Source organism: Portunus trituberculatus, chromosome 3, assembly GCF_017591435.1.
Source record: "Portunus trituberculatus isolate SZX2019 chromosome 3, ASM1759143v1, whole genome shotgun sequence".
NCBI classification, from domain to species: domain Eukaryota; kingdom Metazoa; phylum Arthropoda; class Malacostraca; order Decapoda; family Portunidae; genus Portunus; species Portunus trituberculatus.
Window position 1 is genome coordinate 6,345,743 of NC_059257.1, and position 16,051 is coordinate 6,361,793.

Here is a 16,051-nt window from a genome sequence, read left to right on the forward strand (position 1 = left end):
GAGAGAGAGATAGAGAGAAAGAAAAAGAAGGACGGAGAGGAAGAGAGAGAAAGAGAGATAGTCGCTTCTAGGTCAGTGTGGTGTTCACGTCAGTTGCAGTCCTCTCTCTCTCCCTCTCTCCCTCCCTCGACTCCCAAATAACGCCCTCCCAAAAGAAGCCTAGTATGTGAATCGAGTCCCCATATTCTTAGTGCTGTGGTGAAGTGAGACGTTACCATACAGAGGCCTTGGAAGAGAGAGAGGGATAGATAGTGGTTGATGTGAAGAAGGAGGAAAAAAAAAGAAGAAAAAAATGATAATGTTTTGGCATTTACCTTGAAGTGCGTGGAATTTGAGGTGAATACTGTCTCGGTAAAACTACAAGTAAGTTGATTAATTAGTTTACAGGTGTTCTGAGGTGTTATTGGCTAAGTAATGCAGCTTTTTCTTATTTTTCAGTGACTTGACTATAGGTAGAGTTATTAATTAACAGGAATTCGCCAGGTGCACCTAAAAATGTCAGTTTTTATTAATGTTTTATGTGTTAGTTGTGTGTGTAGGTGTGTTGGTGCATCCAGGTGTTAGCTTAGTGTTAGTACAGGTGAATGAAGACTTGTGTGTGAAGAAATGGAAGAAAAAATGGAAAGTAGAGATGGAGAGAAGACGAAAGTGGAGGAGGTGGAGGTGGACGGTAGTGAAAGTGTACACAGGTCTCTCTCTCTCTCTCTCTCTCTCTCTCTGAATGCCTCACACACACACACACACACACACACACACACACACACACACACACTAAGAAATATTTTAACAACCAACCTGAGAAAAATTCTGTGGTGTAAGAATAGGAAAATGTGTGTGTGTGTGTGTGTGTGTTTTGTGAGGAAAAGGGGAGGGGGGAGCAAGGAAACAAACGCAATATCCTTTCAGTCTTCTGTGTGTGTGTGTGTGTGTGTGTGTGTGTGTGTGTGTGTGTGTCATATGATATACAAGACTTGAAATGTACCTCTGATATGCTTGTCTCGTAAGTTATCGTGTGTGTGTGTGTGTGTGTGTGTGTGTGTGTGTACAAGACGTGGTGTCGGAGAGAGAGATAAAGCTTAAGCCAGTCGTGGGTGTGAGTGACAGTGGCAGTGTTCCCAGTCGCCTTTTGTGTTGGACCAGAGTGTGAGTGTGACTGAGTGTAGAGTGACCGAGTATTGAGAACTCAGTGAATAAAAAAGCTGCTTTCTCACCACGACTGTTTTCCAAGGCCACAGAGATGATTAGCCGGATTCTTAAGACTGTTCCTCCTGTTGGTAATGTAGAAAACTTGATCTGCCACTAAAACCATAAAAAAAAAAATCCTTAAAATCCCGGTGTTTCAAAATGGACATTATATTGAAGAAAATCATACAAGGGTTCATAATAAATCCTTCTTAACTATCCTGCCATCATGTCCTCGTCTCTCCTACATCCCTTCCATCCTACACACTGCATCCTACACTTTTTTTTTTTCCCGGTGTTTCTTATCCTTTAGAATATTACTTACTTTTCAGCAGTGTTAAGTAACTGTAAATAGTTCAGACTGGTTAAGGTGTGTGTGTGTGTGTGTGTGTGTGTGTGTGTGTGCGTCCCCTCCCTCACTAAACAACCTTGAAGTAACGGTGTGTGTGCGCGCGCGCGCGCTGAATTTTATGCCATTAATGTATGTTTGGAAATCTTAATCTATTCATATATATATATATATATATATATATATATATATATATATATATATATATATATATATATACACACACACACACACACACACATTATTCTTACCAAACTACTACTACTACTACTACTATCTATCTATCTATCTGTCTATTACAGGAGGAGAGACTAGAGGGGGCGAGTCGGGAGAATGGACGAGGACAGAGTGAGAAGACTGGCGGTGTTAGTGCTTCTGTGTAGCGTGTTTCTGGTTACCTCATGGATTGAAGACCTCGCCTATACCATGCAGGACACGAGAACTCCCGCTGGAAAGGTTTGTGTGTGTGTAATTCACCTCCTCCTCCTCCTCGGTCGTCTGCTGGTCACCCAGCCAGTCTTCCCCATTACGGAGCGAGCTCAGAGCTCATAGACCGATCTTCGGGTAGGACTAAGACCACAACACACTCCACACACCGGGAAAGTGAGGCCACAACCCCTCGAGTTACATCCCGTACCTATTTACTGCTAGGTGAACAGGGGCTATACACATTATAAGAGGCTTGCCCATTTGCCTCGCCGCCTCCGGGACTCGAACCCGTACCCTCTCGAGTGTGAGTCGAGCGTGCTAACCACTACACTACGTGGTGTTTCACTGTTTGATCTGCTGCAGTCTCTGACGAGACAGCCAGACGTTACCTTACGGAACGAGCTCAAAGCTCATTATTTTCGATCTTCGGATAGGCCTGAGACCAGGCACACACCATACACCGGGACAACAAGGTCACAACTCCTCGATTTACATCCCGTACCTACCTACTCACTGATAGGTGAACAGGGGCTACACGTGAAAGGAGACACACCCAAATATCTCCACCCGGCCTGGGAATCGAACCCCGGTCCTCTGGCTTGTGAAGCCAGCGCTCTAACCACTGAGCTACCGGGCCGTGTGTAATTCACTGTTTGATCTACTGCAGTCTCTGACGAGACAGCCAGACGTTACCCTACGGAACGAGCTCAGAGCTCATTATTTCCGATCTTCGGATAGGCCTGAGACCAGGCACACACCACACACCGGGACAACAAGGTCACAACTCCTCGATTTACATCCCGTACCTACTCACTGCTAGGTGCACAGGGGCTACACGTGAAAGGAGACACACCCAAATATCTCCACCCGGCCGGTGAATCGAACCCCGGCCCTCTGGCCCGGTAGCTCTGAGCTACCGGGCCGTGTGTGTGTGTGTGTGTGTGTGTGTGTTTAAAAATCTTCTTGCCTGTTCCCAATACGCACACACTTGCTTTTCTTCAATTCCTCCATATAAACACGTCCTCCTCATCCTCCTCATCCTCCTCCCTATCACCATCATCATTTAAATTAAGCCACGTTAAGATAGGTTATCCAGTCAAAAGTTACCTACATGTCACCATGATACCCATGCAGGTTCTTGGTGGTTACACCCAAGATGAGCTTGGGTGTTGATATGGGCCCTAATATGGGTACCACTATAAATAAATGTAACCTGACGCAGTCAAAGAAAAAAGAAGAAATAAGAGGGAAGAAACAAGAAAAGAGAATAGAAGAAGAGAAGCAGAAGCATGAAGGAACTTCGAAGAGAAAAAATAGAGAAAAGTAGAAACACATTGTAACATGTACCATGTAGTTGGATTTTTTGGTAGGGGTTTGAGAGTAACAAATCGAAGGTCTGCTCAAAGGTCTACTCATGACCAGACTCAAACATAACATGTAAACATAGAAATGAGGGAGTTGGCAGAATAATATGGGGTGGCTGTTGAAAGGAATTCAGTGGAGGCACACATGGTCCTGACCTGTGGAACGCAGGTCACCGCAAGCAAGGGGACACTTTGGCTAGTGCCATACCTTACCTCAGATACCAGGATTGTGTGAAATATAGTGCCACGCCTAGGGGGCGTGTCTATGTAGAATGTATTTTTGGGGATTGAGTCAAAATATACCTTGCCACGCCTAAAGGGTGTGGTTGGGTAACTTATGTTACTGTGGATTGGGTCGAGATGCATTGCCACGCCCAGAGGGTTGGAAAATAACATGTGTATTACTGGGGATTGGTTTAAAAAGTACATTGCCACACCTGTAGGGTGCGACTTAGGTGAAATGTGCATTTCTGCTTGGAAAATATGGAAACTAACAATCTATAGGAGTGTAGTCGCCAGTCGTGGTGCCTCACACTATGATGTGAGGCTGCTGGCGATAGAGGATGCTAAGTAATAAGAGAATAGTTAATTATCATAACTTGTAGTATTAAGGACATATGAACATTAGTAAATATATCCGTAAGTAACAGTAGTGAAGATGTACGGAGGTTAACTTAGATGCAGAGAGGTAGTGAGAGGGTTGTTTATGTGCAAAGACTGATGACGCTGCGCGTAGGGTAGATAAGGACACAGAGGATTGCTGCTGATTCTGCAGAGGATGAAGAAATAGGTCGCATGTGGTGTGCCCCAGCTGCCTCTGAAGGAGGCAGATTCTGTCTGGTCGTCAGTGAGAGAGGTGTTGCATTCCGCCCTCTGATTTCTTCATACATCTTATTCTGTCCAACGCCGACCCTGGCCGTGGCATATCGTTCCGTTGTGTTGTGAGTGCTATGAGAACATCGCCGTATCGAGTAAGTGTCGTGTCTGTATAATGTATTTCTGGCATCAATATCTTGAGTATTATGAGTAAATCGCCGTGATGCGGATATGTGTGAATTTAGGAGGAAGTCGCAGTAACGCAGATATATTACTTACGAGCGGCATATGAGGTTTAATGAGTACCTCGCTGTAAGATCTATATATTTCATTGAGTGTTATATTTGAACTAATTGAGTAGATCTTTGTAACGCAAATATATATGATATATTGTCCCGGGGAGAAAACGAAATCTTTGGTGAGCAAATTTACGTGTTTGTTTGTGTTTGAAGTTCGCGGTCATTTTCATGTGTGGTATTCATAAATTATATACTTGAAGGGTGTTGATTGTCGGAGACGTATTGGATGTGTATGTATTAGTAGTAATGATTTAAGTAAAAGAAGAAAATTTGATTGGAGTGTCCATAACCAGTAGCCAGAGAAGTATGCAACATGGTGCAACATTTGTGCAACAGATCGGATCACGACATAAAATTGCCTGCGCCATTAATGGGCGGAAGTTGAACAGCGCTTCCTAAATACTCTTCAAGTGTGCCTACAGGCGCTATAGGCCTTAACGTAAAATAGAAAAAAAAAATTATCTAACTTTTTATTTGTTGATTTATTTATTTTTCAGATGGCCGGGAGGAAAGTAGCAAGATCAGAGGGGATGGAAGGCGGGAAGGAGAGAAGAGGAGGAAGGAAAGGTGATTACAGTACCTCCATACACGAGGAAGAGGAAGGAGAGGAGGAGGAGGAGGAAAGGGAGGAAGAAGCTGATTATATTAAAAAGTTTAAAGCGAAATCACGTAAGTTTTTATTATCAATTGTCATTATTACTATCATTATCATTTATTTAGTTTATCAGTCTTTAGTTCATCCATTCTTTTATTCATTCCCCACTGTCTCCTCTCAACCACCATCTATCAACCAACACTCGTCCTTCTTTTGTGTTCCTTCGTGACGTCTTCCACAATTCCCTTTTCCACCAGGTTTGTACGTTCGCACCTCCTCCTTCCACCTCGATCTGTACTCCTGCTTACCTCGCTTCATCTGTGAGCTCCACGCGCAGGCCCCGGGAGCCGACCTGACGGATTTCGAAAAGGATGTGCTCAATTTGTTTAGGTGAGTGACTGAGTGAGTGTGTGATGGGGTATACAGGATGTTTGGGTGAGTTTGAGGTTGTTTGGATGCCTTTATTGTTATTTTGGGACTGTTTTGAGTAGCGCTAGTGTTTTTACTTTTTAGGTGACTTAACCTCTTCAGTACTGAGAAACATTTTTACCTTGAGATTTGTGTACGATTAGATCATTTTATTGACATTAGGAAGGGTCTATAGGGGTCAGAAGAGTAATGGCTACAGTCTTCACTATTGTAATCCCCCACATATGTCTCTGAAGCTGTACAAAGTCACCAAATAGTAACCAGAATGAAAATGAAAACGCGTCATGGTGCTAAAGGAATTAAATGTAAGGTAAGTAAGGATTTGTTTTGGCTCAGTTTGATGTGAGTTAGTTTTTTTTATTATTGTTTTTATTTATTTATTTTTTTGAGGAGGGTCGGGGATGACATTAGTGTGTTTGGGTTTTAGTGTTAGTTAGGGATTGTTTTAGTGACTTTTTGGGTTACTTTAGTGGTAGTTAGGAATTGTTTAGGTGATCTCAGTATGTTAGGGGTTGTTTGGGTGACGTTAAAAGTAAGTTAGGGATTGTTCCGGTGACTACTGTTGAGAATTGTTTGGGTGATGCTAACTTGGATTAGGAACGTTCTGACCAAATTAAACTACAGGGATATCAAAATTTAGAGAGAGAGAGAGAGAGAGAGAGAGAGAGAGAGGGGAGAAGGGGAGAACTAAAACACACAGACACTACAAAGACACACACACACACACACACACACACACACACACACACACACACACACACACACACACACACACCTTTTAATGCCCTCTTTCCTAATCGAATATCTGTCTGTTTACAGGAACCACGTGGTGTTGGAAGGGCCCGGCTCCCCTGCCTACCCCTACCAGGTGGCCGCGCACATGGGTCAGCTTTGGGTAGGGGTGGAGCCTTCCCCATGCCACTCCATGTACCCGTCCTGCCCCCTGTCACGTGCCCTACTTATCGATCTGCTGAGGAATGTTAAAACTTCACGTAGGCTATTCTACTGAGAGAGAGAGAGAGAGAGAGAGAGAGAGAGAGAGAGAGAGAGAGAGAGACTCAACATTCCAAGGCAGTTTTTATATAAGTAATATTGAAAAAGAAACAATAACATGATGCAGATGTGAAACTAAAATAATAACAGATAAATGATGATAATGATAATTGATGTGCCTTATGACCGTCTTTGGAATAAGAATAATAATAATAATAATGATAATAATAATAATAATAATAATAATAATAATAATAATAATAATAATAATAACAACAATACAATGCTCAATATTTGCTAACTTTAAACTCAATATTCTGTATTCTGGAATTTACATTTTTATTTACTTATATTTAACAGTGAGGTATTATCTGTAAACGTGTTCTTGTATTCCATAACGAGTGTTCCTGCTTGTCAATACACATAATACAGCTTGGCTTCCTGTTTACAAGTGAGTGATAACAAGCCTTCCTCTACAAGCAAGTAAACAATCTCAACTGCCAATTAACATGTCCAGTCATTCCGGCAAAATACGCACGGTTAGATAACACACAATTCTCAACGCTTAGCTCGTGTCTGTGTGTGTGTGTATATATATGATGTTAATAGTTATAATATGGGTAGAATACTGTTATGGACTTGTATTGTGTGTGTGTGTGTGTGTGTGTGTGTGTGTGTGTGTGTGTGTGTGTGTGTGTGTGACAACGACCGTCTGACGTAGTATATATTTTTCTATACAAAATATTTTAATGTTTCGTGTAACATGACAATGAACAGGAGAGAGAGAGAGAGAGAGAGAGAGAGAGAGAGAGAGAGAGAATGGTTGTTTTGAAAGACATGACCAAATGATAATAAAATGAACAATAATTACAGCTATTTTTATTAAACAATGATTATTAATAGAAATTACGAGGAACCTCCATTCTTTTCATTATCAGACCATTACTACTACTACTACTACTGCTACTGCTACTACTACTACTACTATTACTACTACTACTACTACTACTACTACTACTCTCTCTCTCTCTCTCTCTCTCTCTCTCTCTCTCACTGGTTCGGTACATCATTCAACTCGCTTCACCTTTAATTATCTCACCTGCAACCATATCACCTGTTACCTTACCCTACCATTCCTCACCTCCTTCTCACCCTCACCCTCTCCTCACCACCCGTAGATAAAGATATATCACAAGCACATATAGTAACAGCATAACGTAACACAAAGTACCTAAAGACTGTCCTCACTGATTCGAATCCTCCCTTGTGAACTCTTCCCTCTCCAGATTCGGCCCTCAGTTGCTGTGGACGGGAGGAGGAGAAGGGTGTGTGTGTCTGTTGTGGCTCCGCTGTTATTTTGTGCTTTTTCTACGAGAGCTGGAGGACTGAGAGAGGTACGGTATGTGCAGGTTAGCAAAGGAAAGGTCAGAAATATAGTGGGAAGAATATTAAAATGACAAAAATAAGGGTTAGTGTCTAGTTAACAAAAGGAAGGTTGAAAATAGTAATAGAAGATGAGAAAATGGGAAATTGGGTGCCAGAGAGAGAGAGAGAGAGAGTTGCCAGTTTACAGTATCATGCGTCATTTTCGTCTTTTTTTCGATTTCGGCACCAGCTCAACTAAAATTCCACGAAATATTAGTAGATTTTTTGTTGCATATGAAAGTTAGAGATTTTTTAGGTTTTCTTGTTTTATATATGTATACAGTGTTAATTGCTTTATTGATGTGCACATGTAAGTATTTATTTGTTGGTTTATATGAAAAAAAGATAGTGAAAGTTCTGTTATCGTATGGAAAAAGTGGAGAGAGAGAGAGAGAGAGAGAGAGAGAGACCTTACTAACACGACTTTCTCTCATATTCTTTTTCGATCCCGTTAACAAATATTCTGTATGTATATATATTCATGGACAAAAGTAGGAGGGCGAATTTCAAACAGCAATATATTACGGGTATACAGTTTTATTTACCTAACACTTGTCTACACTAGCCCTGACACACACACACACACACACACACACACACACGTTTTGATATTCATTATCTTTACTATAAATATATGTTCTCTCACCAGGAGGATATCACACACACACACACACACACACACACACACACACACACACACACACACACGAGAGAGAGAGAGAGAGAGAGAGAGAGAGCCTGGATACACTCATAATTATAATCTTCCAGGGGACTAGATTCTACAATATCTATAAACCGTCTTCACACACTCGCTGATTGTTACTTCCCAGATATTCATGTTGTACCTTTGAATCATTATTATTATTATTATTATTATTATTATTATTATTATTATTATTATTATTATTATTATTATTGAGCTTTTTAACGTATATTATAAAAGAAAAAAATAGCTATTTAATCGTGAACTCAAGAAAAGAAGCTACGTTATACATAATAATAATAATAATAATAATAATAATAGATTAATAAATAAAGTTTCATTATGTTAAAAATGGCTTAATTTCAAAATAAAGCCGTATAAAACAAAACGATGCATAAAACAATCGCCTTATAAAAAGAAAATGAATAAATGAAAGAAATAAAAGTATGAAAAGATATAAAGTAAAAAGAAACAAAACAGGCTTCATTTCAACACATCGAATAGAAAATAAATTAATAAAAACTCTATCATCTCTTCACCTATACATTATGACCATATTTCTGCATTTTCCTAGAGTTTCTATCCCTCGAATCTTCTCTGACACTCCTTTTCCGTAATCCTCATTCTCCTTTCGACGTTTCTCTAAGTCAATAGCGCCATGTACTATAACACTAAACAGCCTTCATCCGCCATCCATACACCTTTCCCTGACTTCTTTCCGCAGTAACACACAAAACGTCCGCTATTTCCCTTATATTACCTTCCCCCTGATCACCTGCACATCGGAGGGATCAGCGATAACCGGAACATTATCAGAAGGGTACCCGTGTGGCTGTGGTGGGCCGTAGGTGGGTTCAAAAGCATCATAAATAGGTTCAGGGTGTTTGTAAGAGGGTTTGGGGTCATAAGAGGGCTCAGGGGCGTGGTAGGTAGGTGCAGGAGCGTGGTAAGGCTCTGGTTCCTTGTATGTGTCGTGTTCCTTGTACTTAGGTGCGTGGTTGTATTCCCAGTAATGTTCGCCGTAGCCTCCGTGAGTATCTGCCCATTTCACCTGTTGGGAGAGAGTCAGAATCAGGAGAGAGGCAGTGTGAGTGTTTTTGATGAGAACGTAATAGTTGTGGTGAGAGAGCAAAGGAAGTGTGAGGTGTCTTTAACCCCTTCAGTGCCGGAACACATTTTTATCTTGAGATTTGTGTATGATTAGACTATTTTATTGACATTAAGAAGGGTCTATGGAGGTCAGAAGATTAATGGCCACAGTCTTCTCTATTTTAATCTTCACATGAGTTTCTGAAGCTATATAAAATCACCAAATAGTAACCAGAATGAATATAGAAATGCGTCATGGTACTGAAGAGGTTAATGAGAACATCATAGTAGTGGCGAGAGAGGAAAGCGTTTATCAGTTATCAGTTTATCAGTCTGCTTAGAAAGAGTTATTACAACTTCGGGGGAGGAGGGAAGAAGTGGGACAGGGAAGATGTGGGAGGGTGGAGGATAGAAAGATGGTGAAAAAAATGTAGTAATGTTTAAGAATACAGCCGTTTTTTATGAGACGCTGATTAATTTTAAGGATGCTTGAACGATTCTAGTGACAGATTAACAAGGCTTTTATGACCATAATATGAGAAACCCACTTGAGAACCCGCTAATCATCTCTATGGTTAGAAACAGTCGTGATTGGAGCGAAGCATTTCAGAACACCACTCCTCGCCTTGGTTCTAGTTTGGTTCCGCGTCTCAACTCACCCTGGTTCTGAAGCGATGGTCCTTAGCCTGTTCAAAGCGGGAGATGTAGTGATGTGGGTTGCCTCTATTCCACCCAAACTCGTACTCCTTGTGGGCGGGCACGTTGACGTACTGGAAATACCCTTCAGGCTGTTTCCCGTACCCGGCCCCATGTGAACCGCCGCCGCCTCCGTGCTGGGGCCGACCACTCACGCCCACACACACCACCGCCACCACCATCACTGTCTGAGGGATTGTAATGAGGGTAGTAGTAGTTGTAGTAGTTGTAGTAGTAGTATGGAAACAATTCAACCACTACTATATTCTGTTCAAGACTCTTATCTCTCTTGCGCTCTTACTTACCAGAATCTTCAGCATCTCTCGTCCTTGTCTTGCTTCTTAACTGGCTATTCTCTCTCCACCTTTCCCTATTATATACCATCGCCTTACGTGGAGGGTCTGATGCCAGGTACAATATTTAACAAGTCTTTCCTAGCCTGTACACACACACTCGTACTCTTTCCTCGTGTTACCATCAGATTTTGACCGTGTTTTCAGTCATACGGTGAAGGAAAGGCGGTGTTTGTTTAGCTAGTCATGCAAAAAAGCGTTAATTTTGTGTAGTTTGGTCTAATTTTCACTTCATCTCTTTCTCTCTCTCTCCTTCGTCCCTCTTCTAGCAGTGAAAGTTCAGTGAATTTCTCCTTCTCTCGCTTCTCTCTTTAGCTTCAGGAGTTGCGTCGAGTCCAAGAGAGAAAGAGATAATTGATGTTTTTGTCACGGATTTCACATGAGTCATGGCCACGCCCACCAAGGAAGCGAGGGGAGGGGAGAGAGAGGGGGGAGGGTTATGGTAGTAATAGTAATAATAATAGGAGATGATTAAGGGATGAGTTGAAACAAAGATAGTAATAGGGAGAGTTTAGAAAGAATAAAATAAGAGAGAAATAGTCGTGATATAAAAGACGATGAGAGGCAGACATGTTAATAATACCTAGTTAAAAAGAAGAGGAGGAGGAGGAGGAGGAGGAGGAGGAGAAAGACGCAGTTGTCAAAAATTGAAGAAAAAGAAGAATAGGAGGAAAGCTGATATGGAGAAAGAAAGAAAGAAGAGAAGAAAGATGAAAAGAGCTGTTAAGAAAAATGAAGGCAGAAAAAAAAGAGGAGAAAGATGAAGGCGAGAAGAATTGTCAAGATAGATGGAGAAAATACAGGATGAGGAGGAGGCTGGTAGGGTTTGCAGGAGGCGTAGGAGGAGGAGGAGGGTGGTGGTGGTGGTGGTTAGTGAAAGCCAACACGCCTCGGGAGAAGAAGAGGCGATGACATGTGCGAGATATGTGTATTGCTGCAAGGTGTGTGTGGGTGGTGGTGTGTGACGCTGCTGCTACTACTACTACTACTACTACTACTACTACTACTACTACTACTACTACTACTACTACTACTACTACTAGTATTATTATTTCTACTAGTATTATTATTTCTACTATTATTATTTCTACTACTACTACTACTACTACTACTACTACTACTACTACTATTACCGCGCTTTTTTCAGTTCCATAAATTTACGAGAGAGAGAGAGAGAGAGAGAGAGAGAGAGAGAGAGAGAGAGAGAGAGAGAGAGTTATCTGGAGGGGGAGATATTTGTCTGTCTTTTCTCCTTCACTTTCCCTGCTTCAAGCTCTGACTGCTACCCTCCTCTCTCTCTCTCTCTCTCTCTCTCTCTCTCTCTCTCTCTCTCTCTCAAATGCACACGCGTACTGTCGAGGTTACCCAATGCATCACACTACAACACATACAATATATGTATCTCCAGTCTGCTCCGTGCTCTAGAGAGAGAGAGAGAGAGAGAGGGGGGGGATATGGGAAGGGTGAAGGAGGGGTGGGAGAACTGAAGACAAGTAGTGTTGATAAGATTATTATTTTTTTTTTTTTATCTTGCATTTCATATATTCACCTTTTCAGTATAGTTATAATGATTTTTATCACATTGTTGCAAAGTAATAATTCGCAGAATACAGTATATCACTAGTTCATTATTACACTGGCAATATCATAATGGTGATTATTTTGGCAAATTAATCTTCATTTTGGTGCCAGCAGGGTGTCCCGTTAAGACCGGTCAGTCCATCGTGAGCCGTGACTGGCGCGTGGAAAAAGCAATGTAAACAAACAGTCACAGGCAGACCCAATATTGGCGATGGAAGGAAGTGGTGTTGAGACAAGGAGTGAAGACCAAAAACAGTAATAGTAATGCATAATAACGAAAAGAATGGCGTGTTTGGGGCCTCTCAATAGACAATTAAGGGAGCTGAAGGCACAAGCCAGTGTTGTGTGTGTGTGTGTGTGTGTAGCCGGCGGCCTGGCTCCGCCTGCCTACCTAGATGGCCAGCGGCCCAGCCACGTAAACATGTAAGTAATAATATTGGTGTAACCCATTATTCCGCTATGTCATGACCATATATTTGTAACCTCCAGCGCGAAACATCAACGGATTCTTCCCCAAAATAATGTCAAGAAACGAAGGACTAAGCCGGTGCCAATCTCTCGGTCTTTATTTTTCGCTTTAATACACGCCAGACACGTCACAAAGTGGAGCCACAGGCCGAGTCTTTCATATCCGCTGTTGATACAACCCACAATTTCCAGGTTTACATGTCTTGAAGGCCCAGTGAGGCGAAATAGGTAGCTGAAGAGGTAATCGTGAGCGGCCATGTTCGTGACGTCATCAGCGGCCATGTTGTGACGTCATCAAAAGATGGCCGATCTGCCTCAGCCTCTCCAGCTCCGGCATTATTTGATATTTTATCTCAGCCCAATTATTTTCCATCACGCGTAACTTTTAATGCTTTCTAAGAGTATTTATATGTGTTTTAAGCGTTTTCTTGCTTGTATTGAACGAAATACGTTGTTGTAGATGCTCTTTAAGGCGTATATAGGAGCCCTGTTTCCGTTACAAAATTTTCAAACTCGGTATCTTTGATTTTTTATTTCAATCTGTAATGAAGTGTTTGGGTTTTCAAAGAATTGTTTATGATGAAAAAACTTTGTTTTACTTTTGAAAGTTTAAATATCTGTACCTTAAGAGTGATTTATAGCCCGGTTAATGTGTTGAAAACGAAACTTTATAAATATATATTTATTTTAGTTCAGCGTGTTACCAGGTTGTAATGTCTCTTGAAAGTAGCACATATTTTTTAAAAGACATTTGAGATCGTTTTGAATAAGACTGGTGGGCTTTGGAATGTTTTTTCAATATGTTGATGTTTTAACACTTTTTTTAGGATGTTTTTTGAAATATCTCTACTATTGCTAAGCCAGGTAATATTTTTATATTTTAGAAATTAGTTTTAGTTTATGACAAGTCAGAATTTATCCAACATCCCTGTCTAGCTGCCTTTTCGCATATTGGCATTTTCAAAATCAAATACGTAACGTACGTAAGTATGCCAGTCGTCATCAACTGGGTCACCCAGACCTTGCAGGCTTGCTCTCTCCCGGGGAGTCGGAGGGTGTGTTTGTGCGTGGCCTTGTCTTTCATTATGGATACATATGGTCATGTTGTGTGTGTGTGGGTGTGTGGGTGGGTGTTGCTGTCTTTCAGTACACAAATGATGATGATTGTGTGTGTGTGTGTGTGGTGCTCTGTCTTTCAGTACACAAATGATGATGATGATGTGTGTGTGTGTGTGTGTGTGTGTGTGTGTGTGTATTAGGAGCAATGAAACACTTTGTATATAAAAAGGATCTATATATTATAATACAAAAGACTGATGACACTTGACTAAACATTTGGCACACACTGTATAGAGCACTGGGGTTGTGTTTGCAGGATGAGGGGTGTGTGGGTGGGCCGGAGGGTGTGGGTGAGGGGTTAGGGTGAGGAAATGAGGATGAACAAGAAAATATGAATAAGGTGACAGGAGAAATGGGTGAATGGCATGAAAGGAAGATTAAATGAATAGAACAATGAACAAAATGAAGACAGAATGAAATAAAACTGAATGATGAATATGAAAGATTAACAAGATAAATACAAATTGCAATGAGGAGATACTAAAAAAAAAAAAGATGACTTATGGAAGAAAATAATGAAAACAAAATGAGAAATGATGATGAAGGGAAAAAGTATCAAAAGAATTGGTGATACGGGAAAAAGACAATGGGATGTGAGAGAAAATGATGATAGGAATGAGAGGTGTAAAATCAGGAATGAGGTTCAGAAATGAGATTAGGAATGAAGTAAAAACTCAAGTTGGGAATGAGAGGGAAAAAAAATAGAAATGAGATAAGGAATGAGACTGAGTTAGGAATGAGGATAATAAATGAGTGTTGGAATGAGATAAATGATGTTACGAATGAGGTTAAAAATGGGATTAGAAATTAGATTGTGAGTTTAGGAATGAAGTGAAGCAATGAAGTTTGGAATGAGATAATGAGGTTAAGAAATGAGGTTTGGGAGTGAGGTTGGGTGAGGTTCGGAGTGTCGCGTGTCATGTCTGAGGTACACAATGGAAGGGACAAGGTTGTGCAGAAACAACCGAGAGGGAAAACAAAGAAAAAATAAAACAAAGTAAATACACGAAGAAAGAAAATGAAGGAAGCAAAGTTAAATAAGAAAAAAAAGGAAAAGAAAAAGAAAGAAATGGGAAATTTTAGGATTATAAAGAGAGAGAGAGAGAGAGAGAGAGAGAGAGAGAGAGAGAGAGAGAGAGAGAGAGAGCATATACAGAAACCCAAATATAAATAAATCTATGTACAAAATTACTTAGTATCCTACACACACACACACACACACACACACACACACACACACACACACACACACACACACACACACACACTTGTCATTTCAAAGCCATAAGAGAGATAGAAAACAAAACATAAATATAAACAGTGAAAGAAAAACAAAATTAAAACAAAACAAAACACACAAACAAAGCTCTATAAAAAAAAAAAAAAAAACAAAATACTTAAGACACCTCAATCACTCTATCGTGAAAACAAACACACACAAACAAACACACGCACAATATATACACAGTGCCATCCCTTCTATAGTGACGTCATGGCAGGGGGTCTTGCATATGCTCGAGGAATAAACCCATACTTCCTTGTCTTAGGAGCATATGCCCACAACCATCCGTCCACTGTCTGGTTATTGAGGTCAGCGTAGATCCAGTCCCCTCGCCGCACTGACAGGTCATCTGGTGCCTGTGCCTGGTAGAGAGAGACAGAGGGGAAGTGTTAGAGTGCAGGTTAGAAAAATAGTGGAAGATTAAAATAAGAAAAATAATGCTTAGTGTCTGGTTCATAAAAGGAAAATAGTGAGCAGGAGGGAGGATGTGTGTTTAGAGTGCAGGTTAACAAAGGGAAGGTTAGAAAAATAGTGGAAGATGATTATTATGAAGAAAAAATAAGGGCAAGTCTGGTTAATAAAAAGAAGGTAGAAAGTAAGAGGGAGAATGTGTGCTAAAGTGCTGGTAAATTAGAGGAAGGTTAGAAAAATAGTGGAAGAAGATTATAATGAAGAAAATAATGGTCAGTGTCTGGTTAACTAAAGGAAGGTAGAGAGCAAGAGGGAGAATGTGTGTTAGAGTGCAGGTAAATTAGAAGGAGGTTAGAAAAAGAGGGACAATGAAGAAAAATAAAGATTAGTGTCTGGTTAACAAAAGGAAAGCAGAGAATGAGATGGAGAATGTGCGTTAGAGTGCTGATTAACAAAGAGAAGGTTAGA

General features: G+C 40.7%; 3 protein-coding genes across 4 annotated transcripts in view; 1 reads left to right on the forward strand and 2 right to left on the reverse strand.

The window, feature by feature from the left end:
• Window positions 1-16,051, forward strand: part of LOC123508863 — a 22,652-nt gene continuing 6,601 nt past the window's right edge. Inside the window, exons 1-5 of one of the 2 annotated variants that reach the window (XR_006676018.1) lie at window positions 1-363; window positions 1,834-1,987; window positions 4,937-5,108; window positions 5,292-5,424; window positions 6,283-7,850. Coding sequence is in view for 1 of the 2 variants with exons in the window: in XM_045262854.1 (XP_045118789.1) it covers window positions 1,865-1,987; window positions 4,937-5,108; window positions 5,292-5,424; window positions 6,283-6,472 (618 nt within the window). In the remaining variant the exon portion in view is untranslated. Of the gene's footprint in view, window positions 364-1,119; window positions 1,144-1,833; window positions 1,988-4,936; window positions 5,109-5,291; window positions 5,425-6,282; window positions 7,851-16,051 lie in introns of those variants that run through there. The other variant, XM_045262854.1, reaches the window with a different exon arrangement.
• On the reverse strand, window positions 7,096-10,779 carry LOC123508873. Its single transcript, XM_045262865.1, has 3 exons — window positions 10,675-10,779; window positions 10,333-10,557; window positions 7,096-9,635 (listed from the first exon to the last, which is right to left on the reverse strand). The coding sequence occupies exons 1-3, from the start codon at window positions 10,687-10,689 to the stop codon at window positions 9,336-9,338; spliced, it is 540 nt and encodes a 179-aa protein (XP_045118800.1). The 5' UTR covers window positions 10,690-10,779; the 3' UTR covers window positions 7,096-9,335.
• Window positions 15,167-16,051, reverse strand: part of LOC123508849 (SH3 domain-containing protein Dlish-like) — a 6,623-nt gene continuing 5,738 nt past the window's right edge. The window contains exon 8 of the mRNA XM_045262816.1: window positions 15,167-15,534. Within this exon, the coding sequence (XP_045118751.1) occupies window positions 15,370-15,534 (165 nt within the window). The 3' untranslated portion in view covers window positions 15,167-15,369. The remainder of the gene's footprint in view (window positions 15,535-16,051) is intronic.